At 36.2% G+C, this 17,431-nt stretch overlaps 1 protein-coding gene across 4 annotated transcripts in view; it reads right to left on the bottom strand.

The window, feature by feature from the left end:
• The window catches only part of LOC128511131 (band 4.1-like protein 1), a 102,058-nt gene that overhangs the window by 11,002 nt on the left and 73,625 nt on the right, over positions 1 to 17,431 (bottom strand). For 3 of the 4 annotated variants that reach the window (XM_053483802.1, XM_053483803.1, XM_053483805.1), the window contains exons 7-15: positions 16,356 to 16,574; positions 14,839 to 14,926; positions 12,864 to 13,016; positions 11,719 to 11,816; positions 9,353 to 9,528; positions 8,139 to 8,317; positions 6,110 to 6,133; positions 5,600 to 5,635; positions 4,865 to 5,014 (exon numbers count right to left, since the gene is read on the bottom strand). In XM_053483802.1, coding sequence (XP_053339777.1) covers positions 4,865 to 5,014; positions 5,600 to 5,635; positions 6,110 to 6,133; positions 8,139 to 8,317; positions 9,353 to 9,528; positions 11,719 to 11,816; positions 12,864 to 13,016; positions 14,839 to 14,926; positions 16,356 to 16,574 — 1,123 coding nt within the window. The remainder of the gene's footprint in view (positions 1 to 4,864; positions 5,015 to 5,599; positions 5,636 to 6,109; positions 6,134 to 8,138; positions 8,318 to 9,352; positions 9,529 to 11,718; positions 11,817 to 12,863; positions 13,017 to 14,838; positions 14,927 to 16,355; positions 16,575 to 17,431) is intronic. The other variant, XM_053483804.1, reaches the window with a different exon arrangement.

Raw genomic sequence — 17,431 nt, 5'->3', positions numbered from 1 at the left:
TGATTCATACATACTATGTCTTTTAAAATGGCTTTTCACCAACCTGGATTCTTCACCAATATCGATATCATCTTTAAATTCTTGACTCTTTGCTCTCTCTGGTTTTAATGGGACAATCCTTGTTATTTCAGTACGAACATGCCCTGTAATCCTCGGCCTTCTCTGAACCTTTTCAGCCTCTTCAAAACTCTCCTGTTCAATATTGCTAATCTTTTTTTCAGGCAGAAATTCACCAATTCTCTGGTTGTTTTCATTCTCATGCTCCTCTTCATTTTCACTGTTGTCAATCATGATGATTTTAGTAACCTCAAATTTGATCTCTGATTTTCTTTTAATCTCATCTTTTATGGGACCATTGATTGAGTCAGAGCCATCTTGCTGATCAACATTAATGCTCTTCGCCTCAACCATCATTTCCTTTAGTTGATCATCTGCTTGTGGTTTGGCATCATCAAAACCAGTCTTGCCCACAGCTGGCTTCTCTTGATCATTTTCCATTGTTTTGTTAAGCTCCTTCTCCTTCTCTTCACTTAGTGGACTTTCTTTCATTTGTTCCTTTATCTCCTCGGGCAGGGGTTCAGACCAGCTTTCCGTTCCCGGTTGCTTGGTTGGTGTCACCTCTTTTCCTGATGTATTATTGTCTTCGTCAGATTCCTCTTGTTGTATGTTTGATGTCTCTGTTTTAGTCTCGTACACAAACTCTTGTTTTCCCAAATTTAGACTCTGTGGTCTTTCTTCCTTATATGGAAGACATTCCACTTTTGATTCATGGAATTTGTCCACCTTGGTTCCTGTGGTCTTTGGTTCAGTAGATACCTTTGACTCCTCTGGTTCCCTTAAAGCAGCCCCTTGCCTTGATTCATCCTTTGCTTGTATCTTGGGAGATGGGAAGGTGTCCACCTGAACCTGCATTTCTTTACCATCTTCACTAGTTACTTCAATATGTATCATCTTTCTTTCTAAAGGGAGTTCGGTGACCAAAGGAAGCTGAGAAATATTGGGTTTGCTTTTATCTTTCTCTTCCATTTCATAGTCAAGCTGGTAAGCGTTCTGTTTTTCAATTAACACCCACTCCTCAGAACCCTATGTGTTAATACAAATGGAAAATCATTAGCTTTTATTGTCAAATTAAGGTAAAGATAAAGTTTTCTAACTTAATTATGGCAGTTAAAGCTTATTTCATTAGGAGTTAAATATTTGCAAGCAAAGCAACCTCGGGCGAAATCACCAATGTCTTCTGGACGAAGTCCTCCACTGAAAGGCTGTTAATAGGTTCTCTTCCACCTGCTCCAATTGCCTCCTGAGGGTCATGCATGAGACCAGCAGGAGAGAGCGAAGAACAGTAATTAACCGGTGTCTTATTATGCTCCATTTGCAGTGTAAGGTTAATTCAAAAATAGTAGACTCTTTCATGCGCTTCACTGAAAACATGTAACAGACCAATAATACTGGAAAAAAAATTCTGGCAGTTTAAATAATTAAAAGTAAAAAGTAAATCGAGCCCATCGGTTCGAAACCCTAGGCCTCGATGACCCTTTGCCCTGTACATTTTTGTGTCTTCTCTGCTCCCAGCACAGCTGATTTAATTCATCAGCTAATTATCAGCTTTTTCTGGATAGAAGTGAGTGTGGCTGAGCAGGAAGAACATGACATGTGCAGGGCAAAAGGATCCAGGACTAGGGCTGGGAACCACTGAGCTAGGCAACCAAGTCATAGAGAAAGCATTGTGAAGGACATGTAATAATTTTTCTGTCAATACACCCAAACATGCATTAATAACCTGTTTCCATCACAGGAATAAATCCAACAAGATAAAATCCTTGGCTCCTCAAGGATTTTTGAATGGTTGAGGGTTTTTGTTGTATGATTCCTTAGAACCTTGCCCTTAGACTGCTTATTAGGATGCTTGAAGGAAGCATTTCTGTTATTGGTGCATACAAAAAAAACTGTTTTAACTGTGGTTTTACCTCATTGCATTAGGAATTTGATATATATTTTAATATGTGGCTCTGTATGCACTATATGTAGAACAATGCTTAGGGCTAAACGTACCTGCTGACTACATTTTTAATTGGAAATTTATCATAACTTCAGGCTCAAAACAGGATGCTACTGCCTAATTCAACAAAGTACTCTTGGTTTAGGAATTCCTTAGTAAAATTTTTGTTAATTTCTTTTAAGCAGTTATGAATAAGTCTCAGTACCAAAGAACAGATTTTTTTTTTTTTTTTTTTGGTGGTAAGATCAGATTTTTTCTGATTTCCAAAACAAGTTTTGGATAATAGTCAATAGCCTACTGCTCTTTGCTTTAAATACGAATGATCTGGTGCCATCCTATTTAGCGAGGTGATAACTAAGAGTCTCATCTAATAGAGAAAATGTAATCTCAAGTTTGATCACAATGAGATTCAGTTCCTTTCAAGTCACAGGGGTTTCTTTCAGTCTCATATGGCTGAGGCTAATCTTGCCAACTAATCAATGCGACAAAGCAAGGATTATATCTGTCTTTAGAAGGAACAATGTAGTCAATGCAAGGATTATGATCTGTCAATGTTTTTTTTTTTTTACATTTTTTAAAATGAAAAACTATGTATAAGATGTCTTTCAAATGTCCTTTGACAACTGACTGAACTGACAATTCTACTAGACACTTGAAGGTATCAGAACATAAGTGAAGAGGACTGTGTGTACAACTCGACCCATATTAGACACTTAAATCAGAAAAATCTAGAACACTAGATCATTTTCACTGTACTATGTAGACTCCTTAAAAAAGGGTGGGTTTCTTTTAGGAAATAAAAGAACCCTACAGGAAAAGTGGAACTTTGAAATTAACCATTTCAATAACCCTTAAATAACCATTTTAATGACTTCACTCCAAGACACCAATTTAAGCTTAAAACGTTTTTTACCAAGGTTTTGTTCAACATGTGGGTGTGTTTTAAATTTAGGGTGCTTTTTTTTTTTTTTCAAATGCTTGTTTTTAGAGTCCAGTAAATAAACCAGTGCTAATAAACAAACCACATCACAGAAGGAGAAAAGCAATTTTCTCCAAAAATTCGACCATTAATTATATTTCATGGGGAGCTGTGATAACTTATCTGTGATAGTTCACTGCTCTGTGTTTTCCCGTGCAATATAACCGGTGTGTTTGACAAGGACAACAAAACATTAAGATCTTTTTTAATGGCCCAAAGTGCCAAATAAAATGTCTTTTGGGTTCATAAAATCCCTGACTATTCTTGAGAGATGCTCTTTTTGTGGCTAGGGATAAAAATTCTACATCACATTTAAAAAAACTTGTCTACGTTCAAATACCATTTTGCTCTTTATTTTGGAAAATATTCCTATACAGTACATTCATCTTTATAAAACACTTTATCTTGGCCAAGGTGGTGGAGGATTTAGACCAAGGGTGTTAAGTCTAATCGAGAAATGGCCGGTGTGTGGTTCGGTAGTATCGCCGCCGAGGTGTGTATAACGAGATGTTTACTTGGAATGTGAACCTGCACCAACAGCAGCTCTTTATGTAGAAGATTTGACACCACTGATCTACAGGAACCCACATTGGTTGTGATGCTAGTCTTCACACAACATACATGTTTATATATCACATTGGAAAGGCGAAGTAAACTGGAGAGTATGAAGCAAACCCAGTCCTTACATGGAGAAAGCATGGATCCACTGTTTCTAGGGTTGCAATTTCATTGGGCAAAACTATTTTTGAAGGAAGCAGCTACTGCTATTTCTAAAATCATAGTTGAAGGAGACAGTATTGATCTGCTGTCAGTTGCTTTGTTATTCAGTACTCAAAACAGAGTAAAAGTAGTTTTCACTTCTGGCAACAACATCATTTGATGTCCGAAGACTTTGTCTGGAACTTCCCACATCAACACTAACAGAAATCATCAAAGCCAGGAAAGTTATATTGTCTGTATTTTGCCTGAAGCGTTCACTTTCTTCCACTTGGTCCAACTTCTCCTTGGTGTCCTTCTTTATACCCGATATAAACATGCAATCAACTCATTTACTGTTTAGTTCATCTTAATTTTTTCCCCACTGCACCTCCGCTCTGTAAGTGAAGCTTTAAACAAACAGTGTAGTAAGACTGAGAAGTGGAGCTGTGGTAATGATAGGTCTTCAAGGTAATATATCCATCAAGTCAGTGTTGCATTTTTAGTCACGCAAATATATTATTATGATTTACAAAATATCCAAGCAAAATTTTCTGACCCAAACATGCTTCATGGACTATAGGAAAATATTATTGTGTCATCTCAAACTTTAAAAGCAAGCACTTATATCCCCCCCCTTCTCCAAAAAAAAAAGAAGCAACATCCTATAGCAGTTTTGAAACAGCATTTTTTTTTTTTGCTTGTTTTTCTAAGTTTATCATTGACGTGTTTCTTTAATAGAAGTCTGACACAATTTTCTTGGAGAAAAATGCATCATTTTAAAGGCTTTTAGTGCTGGTTTGACATGAAAAAAAATATGAAAAGAAAAAAAAAATGAACAAGCAGAACATGCCCCTGGCAGTAATCAATGAAAAATGAATAGAAATATATCAAGTGCAATAAAGCATCTAGAATGAAAAAAAGGTGAAATTCAACTGGTGCAATTACTAGAAGCATTTTCATTACAAAAAAGAAAAACAAATCAATAAAATACAAATAATACAATCATATGTAACATAATTGCAAAGAAAGAAAAATATATTAATTCATACTCATAACCAAACACAGACGAATTCTGTCAACGTTCCATTGCTGGATATATGACAACAAAAAAACCTGCATAAAAGAAGGAGGACACATGATCTACTCAGGTTTTCAGTATTCGACCATGAAACTACACTCATACTCACAGCCTTCTTCTCGGGCGTGTCACCCGGTGAGGTCGCTGAGAGACGCTTTTCCCGGTTCATCAGCTTGCTGCTGGGTTCCCTCAAGGCTCGCTTCAGCTCGTTGATGCTTGCCTGGTGCTTCAGCAGCATGTCTTCTGATTTATCCATAAACTACAGAATAAGAAAGATAAGACAAGAGGCTTTTCACTGCTTTATAGCACTGCGAGTGAGGATTAGAGGAGAAACATAAAAAAATTTCAAAGGATGAATAAAAACAGAAGCAAACTGCTGATCAAAAACTGCCGCAGTCATGCAGTAACATCCTCAAATTGTATCACACTCGGCACTGTATTAATATCCATGTCACATGATTTGATAATAATGGAAAGCTTGGGCGCTACTTGTGATTGGATTTTAATCAAGTCAATTAGCCACAAAGGGTTAGAACAAAAAGAGTGTAAGGTAATAGGTGTGCTCTTTCAAACTTAGTGAATGAACCTGCAAATGGCCATAATAGTCCAATTTCACTTTTATTAGCAGAAAAGAAAGTAATGGCCACCCCCTTTTTTCTTTTTTTTTTTTTTTGCTCTTTGGGTCACAGCCATTGTAATCATTTGACACTTTTCTATTTAAGTTGTATTTTTTGGTGCTTTAAAGGTTTTGGTCAGTCCACACAGGGTGGCCACCATTCACGACTTGAAAAATGAGATTGTGATTTTCAGACTAGGTCTATTAAACCATGGGACTAACGATTACCTCCTGTTTGTGTCGAGGTGTTGACTCCATCTCCAACTGAGAGGTCCCAGATGGAGGCAGAATAAAGACAAGCAAATAGAGCGGGATGTTAAGTTCAAAAGAAGAAGAGCTTGATCCAAACAAAGACAGGTGAAATGAAGTAAGACAGAAGGGACTAGATGTGTCTAGTGGTTGTGCTAAGATGACAAACAAACAAAAAAGTGAAAAAAGAAAAAAAGAAGAAAAAAAAAACTCTTTTTCATGCATGCTAATGAAGAATTATGGCAAATGATTAAAAAGGTCCAGAAGAAATTTTGCTGATAAAACATTTTAATGCTAATCCAAGCTTTGGAGTAACAACATAAGCTGTTGTGTTTCTCGCTAGACAGAGTAATAATTGGCTGCACATAACCATCCCCGGCACAGAACGTAATTAAAAGTGTTACTTTCTGGACGTTTCTTCTAATACTGATGAGATGTAAATGAACAGAACCACGAAGTGTCACTAATAACTGCAGTACAGAACGATACCTCCTGATTAGCATCAAGAGTCTCCTTTCAGCAGCAACAGGGTTAAAAGAGAAAGACATCCAAGGTGAAACATTAAAGCAGGGTGCATGAGAACCATTTTGCAGAACCAGTCAAAGAACCAGTTTATGCAGCCTTATGACAGAATAATGTGTTGCACCTCCAGCAAAGTGCTAATAGCTTCAGCAACTAAATTGCTATTGTACACACTAAAATAATGGGTACATAGTTAGATTAGGCTTTTTTTCTGTTTTTGTTTAAAAGTTGGGGGTTTTTTTTAATGCTAAAAAAGTGTTAGTATATCTAGCGTGCAGCTCTTACGTCCTATAGTTAATTGTATTTCAGAATGACTGTCCTGGAAATGATTAGAAATGAAACCAAATTATAGTCCTGGACCAATTTCCAACTCCATTTTAACCATTTAAGCAACCAGGCTTTTTAGTCCTATTGGCAGTAACATACTTGCTTGTGAATGGAATCACACTGAATGATATAATCGTGATATCAAGGTGCTGATACGATTAATATTGCGGTTTAGTTAGTATCAGTAGAACTTTTTATTTCTGATTTATTCTACCACCTTAAATGCAAATTTAAAGAAGTAATTTTTTTTTGGAGTCAGTGTAGCAATACATGAATTGCCACTGAAAGGAAATGCATATGTAACTGAATAAATGTCCCCATCTTTGATGTTTGAACACCAATTTTCTTTAATTATAAGCTACATAAAAAAAATAGCTTTTGTAGCTGTTACATATTTATATTATGTTAATTTTAGTAAGAATACATTAAGTTTGTAAATGCACTTAATTCTATTTAATGAATTCTATTTAAACTTATATTTATATAAATGAAAATATGTTGATACATAAATTTTTTTGTCTTATTTTTTCTTTTGCAATTTTTATTTTTTATTTTTTATGCCTTGCCTAATAGGACACAGAAAAAGCACTAACTCTGGTTACAGTTCTTTAGTCTGAACAAAATGCAAGCACCACCAATGTAAAATTAATGTGTATTACCTATATACAATTAATATATTGTGTAATAACTGAAGGAAAACCACTATTCTGGTTAACACCCCACCCTAATAAACCATCTTATTATAGTCAGGGATGGAAAGTACTTGAGTAATTGTGCCACATTACTAGATCAAAGTGTAATTATTAAGGCTCACTGCATGTTCTTTAACTTATTTGTATTTACAATTAACCTTTTACTACTTGCATTTTGATTTAGACTATTACATGCTGGTTACAAATCTTAAAGGTCTCGTTCACCCCAAACTTGAAAGCAGGTTTTGACATGTATACGAAGGGCAATCAAGTCAAACTTTTGATTGTGCAGAACAACATAACACAGTTAGTGCAGCAGTTAGGAAAGTAAAACTCTTTTTTTTATTCTCTATATAATACCCTGCTACACAAATGTACACAAATTCCAGTGTTTCACTAGTGCTTGGATACCATCAAGGTAAAAAAGTTTCTCTGTACGCTAGAGCCGTGATCAAACAATAACTCCCAACCGAATTCTTGTAATGTGCAAGTGGTATTGGTGAATGTTTGTGTGTACAGTTCTCAGACAGATGCTTCTCTTTTGCAAGTTGGTGACAAGTTATCCGTCAATTTTCAAGGATCAGGCGCTTCACTCGCTGAATGTTCACAGGAATGACTACAGTGGGCTCCGAGCAACCTTGGAATGCGATGATGATTTAAGAACGTACGCCCTTCTTTAAAACGTTTGCACCATTCAAATGTTTTAATGCAGCAGAGTCTCATCACCATACTGTACCATACTTCTGAAGATTCATCACAAATCCTGGTTTGACTTGAACACCCTATTTATTTAATTATAACTCCTTTTAGATAATAAAAATGGTTTTACATGCAAACATGACAACATTGTGCAAGATGCATCCACTTTTAATAGTGCAATATTAATTGCGTCTATACTTTTACTCAAAATTAATAATTATTTATTCTCACCCTTGTGTTAAATTTCTCCTCAAACAACCTTCAGATTGTCTCTTTACCTTAAAGTCTTTCTTCCTTGTTGGAGTGATGACAGTGGAATCGTCTTGGTCTTGGTCTTGATCTTGGTCTAGACTCAGGTCAGGTTCTCCGTCCTCGTCTCCTGAGAAACACTGCGTCTCACTTCTCTGGGACAGCGCATCCTGAGGTTCCATCATTGTGGACAGCGGCCTGGAGAACTCTAAAGGATACAGAACAAAATAAAAGGCCACAATTTTCACTGATGCACATATGAAGACATAACCAGGTTGTTGTTGTTGTTTTTTAAAAAAAAAAAAGGTTTCAAATGTTTTTTTAAGAGTTTTAGGGTAAAGAACTTGGATTGTTCTGGACAGACACTGTTTTTATGTTCTCAAGATTTTCTAATAGTTCACGCACAGTTCACTCAGATAGTGTTTGTCCAAGCTTTTAAAAGTCATCTGGAATTGTATAGCAAACTCGTCTTGTAGTTTGACACTTAAAGGGATCTTCATGATCTTGAAAGTAAATACAGAGTTAATTAGTGTTTTTCTTAAAATTGTTTATGTTCATTGCTTTTGGTGTCTCTTTTTCTTTTACATTTCAGCACTTATGATTTGCACTAAACTGCATAATTGTGTCACTGCCATGGTGCCATTGGTCTGACATTGTTTTGAGCACTGAATTGATAGTTTGTGTCATTAGATGACAATATTGTACAACATAGGCCCATCTAAACTGTGTTTTCAATATTTGCACTACACTACAGCTACTGTTCAAGATATCTGGGTTAAAACAAGTCAAATTTGTGGGAGAAACAGGCACACAAATTCCAATTCTCACTTACTGTAAGTCACATGACCATGTTTCTGATATAAAGCCGGTCTATGACCACATAAGTAAGAGCCAGTTTAGGCTGTATATTTAAATGTAGCTTACTCAATTTAAAAGATATCACGATTAAAAACCCTCTTAACTTGGGAGTACAAACTAGTATTGAAAACAATGTGAAAAAAATGAGGCGTGAAATTTGAATGAGCTTTGTCTAGCTGCAGAACCTTAGGGATACACCACTATTCGGCAAATTCATGTTTAATTCAAGAGTTTTAATTGGCTTCTGGTGAAACAATGATTTGAAAGAGGAATGAAAAATCACACCTTGGAAAATTAGCTTCAGCCCAAAATACAAATGATTTCTTTAATACATGAATTATTTAATAAATGCTGAATGGGATGATTGCAGTGGGAGCGTACAGACCTCCATCCAGACTGCGGGAGAGGAGGTGCCTCTTACTGGTGGAGCGCTCGAAATGAGGGGCGGGCCGATCGATCAGGGAGCTGGCCTGCCTCGTCTGGGCCTGTGTCCGCCCGCTGTACCGAAACTTAGAGCCCATAACGAGGAAACCTTTAGGAGGAGGTTCTGGAGACACTAACCTGTAATCAGAAAATGAAAGAAACCTCAGAAATGATCGAGATGCATTCCACAACTTTTACACTTGGTTTCATATCTATGTTACAGAGAAAAATCTTCAATTTAGAAGCCTAACAAGTTTTACACTTAAACCTACTCAGTACATCATTAAATATCTTATGTAGAACCCTACAACCAAAAGTACCACTTTTAAAAAACGTTCCAAATAAAAAGGCATTAAAAAACATTAAACCGTTAAAGATGAAAAGGACCCTACGTGAAACACTTCTTAGTATTCAGTCCAAAAATGTTTACCTTTGCAAAAGAAGTTGGAGTATTACACTATACAAAGACTAAGACCCTTAAAGGGATATTTATCTTTTTTTTTTAAGTTAGTCTTATATTAAAACTGAGTTGCATATACTTGATCTCACAAAAGTGAGTACACCCCTCACATTTTTCTAAATATTTTATTATATCTTTTCAAGGGACAACGCTTAAGATATGAAACTCTAATAGAATGTAAAGTAATTAGTGTACAGCTTGTGTAATGGTGTAAAGTTGATGTCCCCTCAAAATAACTCAACACACAGCCATTAATGTCTGAACTGCTGGCAACAAAAGTGAATACCCCCCAATATGAAAAGGGGTGTACTCACTTTTGTGAGATACTGTAAGTACAGTACAACAGATCTTGGTCATTATAAATTATCCTGGCCTGTGCCGTATACCGACCATATTGTACCACTGCTCGTCACCAGGGTGAGATCCTCAGAGGTATGTAGTTACAGTAGCCTTATTGTGTAAATTGTCAATCTATCTTCATGGAAGTAAATGTATTATACTTTTATTATGTACAGTATGTAATTTATATAGTGTCTATACCCAAAAATTATACATTGACCAACAAATAACTTCTAATAAAGAGGCTTGTCTTTCTCATCTCAGCAGTGTAAACTAAATTAAAGCTTCAGACTGAAAAGACTATTTAAAAAAAGCAAGTCTAAACTGAGACACAGAGCAGCAAGACTATAATCTCTGTGTCAACTTGAACCACACCAGAGTTATCCTAAACACTCTTTCTCTACAGTTACACTCACTCACTCATCGTCTATACCGCTGTATGCTGTATTCAGGTACACCCTGGGCAGGGTGCCAATCCACCGCAGGGAACACACACACACACACACACATACTACAGGCAATTTGGGAACGCCAATAACCCGAACCTGCATATCATTGGACTGTGGGAGGAAACCGGAGTTCTTTACTGTTTGTCCAAATTATTATCTTGATATTTTTGGTTTGTTTATCTGATTTGATTTCACACTGCATGTAATTACCAATCTATCAATCAATAAAACTAGACGAAAGACATGTAGTGATAAATGCATTCTAACAAAAAGATTCTAACAAAAAGATTTCTATCAAAAGATTTTCATGGCTAAATAAACAAATAAACCTTTACTCTTCCAAGCCCGGAGTGAGAATTTAATACTAAACAATTAAATTGAAATTTGAATTGATTTATAGCTATAGATACATTAAAAGTATTCCTTATTTTAATACTAAATAAATACAGTGCCATGAAAAAGAAATAATACATGATGACTTTATTTATTAAAAGGTGTGTGTTGGGGGGTTTCCTTTTTAAATATGTCCCTTTTCCAAATTTTCCTATTAAAATGTTAGTTAATAGTTAATATCAATATAAAGGGTAATATTAATATGATATAAGGATATTAAAAGTGCGACAAATATGTCAAAAAATGAAAAAAGTATTAAAAAAATACCTTTTAACAGCACTGTAGACTTAAACTATAGATGACAATAGATTTTATTTTTCACCCAGTAATTATTTTTTTTTATTATTTATAGGTCAATTTTCAGAATTTTCCCAGCATTGTCCTTTTTTGTCCTAGTGAGTTGTGACATTATATTTTAGATATATATAGAAATTTTATAGAATTATTTTTAATTATAAAAAATTAATATATAAAGTGTGGAGCAGACATTTAGTATGGATGGGAACCCTGTCCATCACACATGTTCACAGTAATCCACCAAGCCAGAAAACCAGAAAACCCATATACATCTAGACCATATATGTAAACCCCATGCAGACATGAGAAGAACACGCCTACTGTAACTCCAAGTGGAACCACCGTTCCACCTGTGGATCTCTTTAAGGATTTTTTTTCCGGAGAGGTTACCTGAAGAAGGTATGATGCTCGATGCAGACCTTCCAGAGTCTTTTCGCAGCTCTGTGGTTGTTCAGCTTGAACCCGATGGTGCTCTCGAACTGCTCATACTGTAAATAAAAGACAGATCATCATTTCTGTCTCATTCTGTCCTTGCCTGAATTATTACTATCAAGCTTTACCCATACCACATACAACGTTGTTAATTTAACAAACAGTGCACACACATCCCTTGTGTCGCTCCAGGGCATAATTAAACAATGTAAATTAATCAATTGAATCACTTTAGGTTTGTTATCTTTAAAACAGATTCCTGAACTAAGCTATAAGACCAATCAGACCAATTTTTCTCCTTTTTCCCCCTTTTTTCAGATGAACAGAAGCATGACATTCAGGCAGCGCTCTAAATTTGTCCATCTCGTCCCTTTTTCTGGGCACTGATCTGCAGCTGTGATGTGGGAAATGAAGGAGCTCTTTATGTGTGGATGTGTGTGGCTCTGTTCTGCCAGCGAACCGTCAGCAAGCCTGTCGCTCAGAAGACGGACATGCTGAGAGAAGACGCATGAGGGGTTTGCAAATCAAAGAGGACGTCCACTTATTCCCTCCGGGCTTATTGACATTCATCAGCCACACTTTGCAACACAGAACAGCTGGGAGACTCGAGAAACCACTTAGAAATGCAGTGAGTGTTTCTCGTTGTGCTTTTCAATAAGAAAAAGGCATGTGATTTAAGAAATAAAATACTAAATATATAACATATTTTCAAAGAAAGAATATAACACAAATGAAGATCCTATTCTAGGTAAATAATCAAAACGGAGATGGAGTGACGTTGCCTGAAGTGATGGTTTCCAGGAACAGTACGGCTCGAAGGGATTTATTTCTCATATACTGCACCCACATTGGCTATTTTTTTAAAGCAGCATATTGTAAATTGTTACATTTTTTACATAATCACCTTAATAAATCTTCATCTTATCCACCATGAGTCCAATTTACTGCAAAAGCAAACCAACTTTCTATTTTTGTTTTTGCAAATGCATTTCTATTTTTAAAAAGCATTTTTGTTCCAAAATCATGTTCTTTAAGAATTTTCACCATTTTGGTTTAATTGATTCAAATACGAACAGCACAGCAATGACACAACAGTGACGGACCTCTCCTGGACGGATCTTGATGTAAAAGTTGCTCCTCTTATACGAGATCTTCAGGATCTTGGGCCAGGCGAAGCGGTTAATCCTCAGTCGGTCGCGGTAGATCAGCAGGCCGTTGGCACAAACGCCCAGCATGATTTCAATCCCTTCTGAATCCTACGCCAGAGAATCAGCAAGCCACAAAACAAGAGAATAAAGTTTTAACCAGTCCTGAAAGCATTTGTGACCAGGAGTTACTCCGTGCTAGATGGAGTACAGTTTGCATTATGTATGCTTCGTTCATACTGACAGTTATATTTATTCACTGCACTTTAAAGTAAAGCAGTTTGCAAGCACATGCACAGATACAGACATCCTGAAGGAATAAATTATTCAGCAAAAGTGTCTGTGCACATCCGATAGTACAGTACACGCTAAAGCCTTGTTGAAGAATTTAGTCCCGTTGTCAATTTGAGAGTCGTAAGCTTTACAAGATGAGTCGAGTTGTAAGTCATAAGCTTTTAAGCCAGGTTCGGGTTTCATGTCGTACGATTTGACACCGGAGTAAAAGTCGTAGTCATACACTTTGAAATTTAAGTCAAGTTATAGGATATGAAATCCGTTTCATAAAATCAGAAGTATATGTCAAGTTTAAATATGTCGTCTTGTGTGCCATAAGCTTTGAAGTCAGATTTTCCTTAATTTGAACTAAACTACACTCAACTCACGCTTCGGTTCACATCGTATGGCACTTTTTGCTCACGGATCATATCATTTAATATATAATGGGTAGACAAATGTATTTTCACTTTTTATTTACTTTTTATAGATGGATGGTTCATTCAGTTTAGCATCACCATTCACGTATTAACACACTGACTTCAAAGTATTGTTTTCTTTATATGTATTTATATGTACACACACATACAGTTTATATATTCAGTATATATATTCAGTATATATATATATATATATATATATACACACACCGTATGTATAATATATTTTTTTATTTATATATGTTTGCATTTGAGTTGGAGTTCCTCTATAATCTTATACTGTAGATGGTGCTTTAAACTATTCACACATTAGCAGGCAGCACAGCATCTTATGTGGAATGAGCAAAAGTTAAAGCTAAATCTGTATAAAATTGTAACAAAATGACCCCTAAAAAAACGAAATAATTCTGGATATTTAAAAAATCTTAACAGTTACAGAATAGCAATACAAATCAAGTCGGGTGCTCACTGATGATGATTATAATTGTACAAATCGATTGTTTAAAAATATAATCTACTGACCTTTCTTTAAACAATAGTCAATTAAATAATAAAAATAATAACAATAATAATAATAATATGATACTTTAGAATAATATAAATATAATATGAATACTTTTTATCCTATTTACATTAATTTAAAATATGTATCATTTTAGTGGATCATTAACAGTATATAAAAGGTGTGTGCATAGATTGGGTAAATAGGAGTTCTAGTAGATGTTATTTTCCCTTTTTTACATTTTAGTGACTGGGTTTTTAGCACTACCATGATGGGATTATCAGCGTGATCTGGCAACCCTGGTGAGCACCATCAATCAAGCACCAGAATGAGTGTTTTAGAGATTGAAAATATAATTTGTGCACATACATAAAACAGATGTTTTTAGTCAGGAATTGGCCTGAATGTAGCACCAAACAGTAGTTATACAATTTTATTTCACGCTGGGATGGTTAGCCTTTGCAATTCATCTGTGGTTCACATCTGTTCCTTAGCATGGAGAAAGATCCATACAGATCACTAATCAATTGCACGCTATTATTACATTGCTACAAAACTGAAAAACACACAAGCTGTAGCAGTTTTGACGAGGCCTGAGTCAAGAAATCTAGAAGTCTTGTACCACTGTCAGATCCTAACATGGCACACGATGCATCAGTAATAGAGCTGTAGAACCAAACCTTAATTAGAAATGTCAAAAGTTGCTCCTGTGTTGTACCTTTGCATGATGTAAGTCGACCCCGTACATGGACAGCTTCTTGGCATTCTCCAGGAAGTTCATTTCTGCCTCAGCAGGTGTCATACCCCTAAACCACGAGATAAAAAAAAGAACTGTGCATGAAAACAGCAGGAAATCTTTTAGTCGGCTTGCCAGATAACAGAATAAATAAGTTGGCTAGGGGGTCTGAGTCAGTCCTAATAGGGATCCAAGACCTCAGCCTGTGCCTGAGGAGCTTCAACACAACCTGTCAATCAGCAAGACCCTGGCTGTGGAGCTTATTGACTGTCTGACTCAGTAGGAATCAAACAAACATGGTGGACTGGTTTTAGAACAAACCAGGGCGTGCGTGTGTGTTTGTCAAGCTACTGCACAGTGCTGAAGAAGCATCCACACAGCCACATATACACGTTCTGTAAGAGGCCTGTTAGCAAGAGGTTACATAAACCAATTGTGAAACTACAGACAGCCAGGTCCGGGATCTAAGGGCGAAATAATAAACACAATGCAAAGTGTTCCATGAGCTGTGAGAAAGCCTGATGAAAGCCTCGAGCAGGGATCAAATTAACCAGCCTCTCTGTGCTGCATTTCATAAGAATCATCATTTCATTAGGGTGATCAGTAAATAATGGGGAAAATCGTACATTATAAACATACTGTACACAAACCTCGTCCAGTTCCGAGGAACTATTCCACACACACATTTTACATATATCTTTTTACAATACATGTACTGTATTATAGCACTTATTATTAGACTTCTTATAAGTGTTTGTACTAGTTGTGTGTATTTTACCTGCCAAATATTGTTGTCAGACACATAAAACCAGACACATAAAAAGTTTCTAAATGTATTTCAAATGCGAACAACGGCTCCATGTGATGTGCATTTAGCTGAGCTCTCATGTAATCTGGGGATCAATTCTAGCTTGCTAGCATTATAAGACAGCCATATCACTGCTACAGTAGTCTATTCATGCTTTAAACATGTTAATTTAGTATTACAAGTATTTTATGATATGAGTATCAACCCTAGGCAATACAAAAATAAAAAAGGGCAAAAGCCAAAAGATGCAGTTTTCTCATTTTTTGTTTGCTTGTTTAATCTTGAGTAATAGGTCACATTTAGATCTCCCATGAAAAGTTTAGATTATTTTAATCCCTATTCAGACTGGATTTTCTTTATGGTTTATATGGGTATGTGGCATAACTTTCAATGATTGAAAGGTTTAATCCTATCCAAATCTGTTATTATTATCACAAAGTCAGTGATTTTTTTTTACTTATAACTTACAGCTTTAAGTAAAAGCCTTTTATCGACTATACAACTTCCACAGCACCACAAGTTACAGTATATACTGTACATGGGCCTAAGTGAGAACCCTAAACTATTTTTTGGTTCTTATTCAAAATATAATTTAAGATTAATAACTAGATACCTAGCCTTCAAAAGGGTAAAATATCTCTAACAGATTTCGACTTGATCTTCTTCACAACAGATAAACTGAGTTGCCCACCTGTAGGTGCGGTGCAGCTCCATGACTCTGTCCTCCAGCTCGCGCGTCTGATTGGGGGCGAAGCGGAACTCGCTGACATAGTCAGTGCCGTGCTCCTCCTGGTCATAGTCTCCGAGCTCAGCTTGCACGGTGTAGGAACCCAGCAGAGCGTGAGTGACGAACGAGCAGGGGAGGCGACCAGACAGAATGTCATCACGCAGCTGAAGGCACAAGTAGTACCTATAAGAGACGGGGAGGAAAAAACATGACAAGGAGGAGCAGAAAGGACTTCTGTCAGCCAGCAGAGGAACAAGTTTAGAGCATTTAGGCTTGTGCATGTTACCATCACTGACATTAGATTACATATTGTACAAATAATTTAAACTAATATTAATGCATGGACAAAGGAGGAAATAAAATACAGTGAACAAGTTAATACTTATAAATGCTCACTATTACTCGCTCACTTTCTCTATACTGCATATCCTGTACAGGGTTATGGGAGGCCTGGAGCATATCCTCGATAACTCGGGGCACTAGGTGGTGTAGAATCCATTGCAGGGCACACAAGCACACTCATTCACTCACTTACACACTACGGGCAATTAGGAAACACCTGTTAGCCAAATCTGCAAGTCTTTGGTCTGAGAGAGGAAACGGGAAAACCCGAAGGCAGTCTCGAGGCCATCCTGCTAACCACTACTCCACTGTGCCGCCCGTACAAACACTCTAAAACTTTTAGTTTTATTCGGTTTAAATTAATGACATGTGGTTTAACTTTAGTAATGACATTTTCCTGCTTAAAGTTGTTTAATAACCTTTTGTTTTTGGTTTGGTTTTGCTGCATTTGCGAGCCATGTTGCACTCCACTGAAATATTAAAAAAAAAAAAAGAAACAAAAAGATAATACTAGAACATTTAAGAGCTGCATGTGCTTTTTTTTTTTTTTTTTTTTTTTGTTGGTTGTAAGTTGTATTAGCAACGACAAGTTCCAAGGTCTTTTTAAAAAAGTCACTCTAACAACTTTGTGTTTTGTGTGGGTAATGTTGCAAATTCATTACCACTATATGATAACACCATCTAACGTTAAGCATTTC

Source organism: Clarias gariepinus, chromosome 23 (assembly GCF_024256425.1).
Source record: "Clarias gariepinus isolate MV-2021 ecotype Netherlands chromosome 23, CGAR_prim_01v2, whole genome shotgun sequence".
Taxonomy (NCBI): Eukaryota; Metazoa; Chordata; class Actinopteri; order Siluriformes; family Clariidae; genus Clarias; species Clarias gariepinus.
Note: the sequence above shows the minus strand (reverse complement) of the source record. Positions and strands in the feature narration are given on the sequence as shown.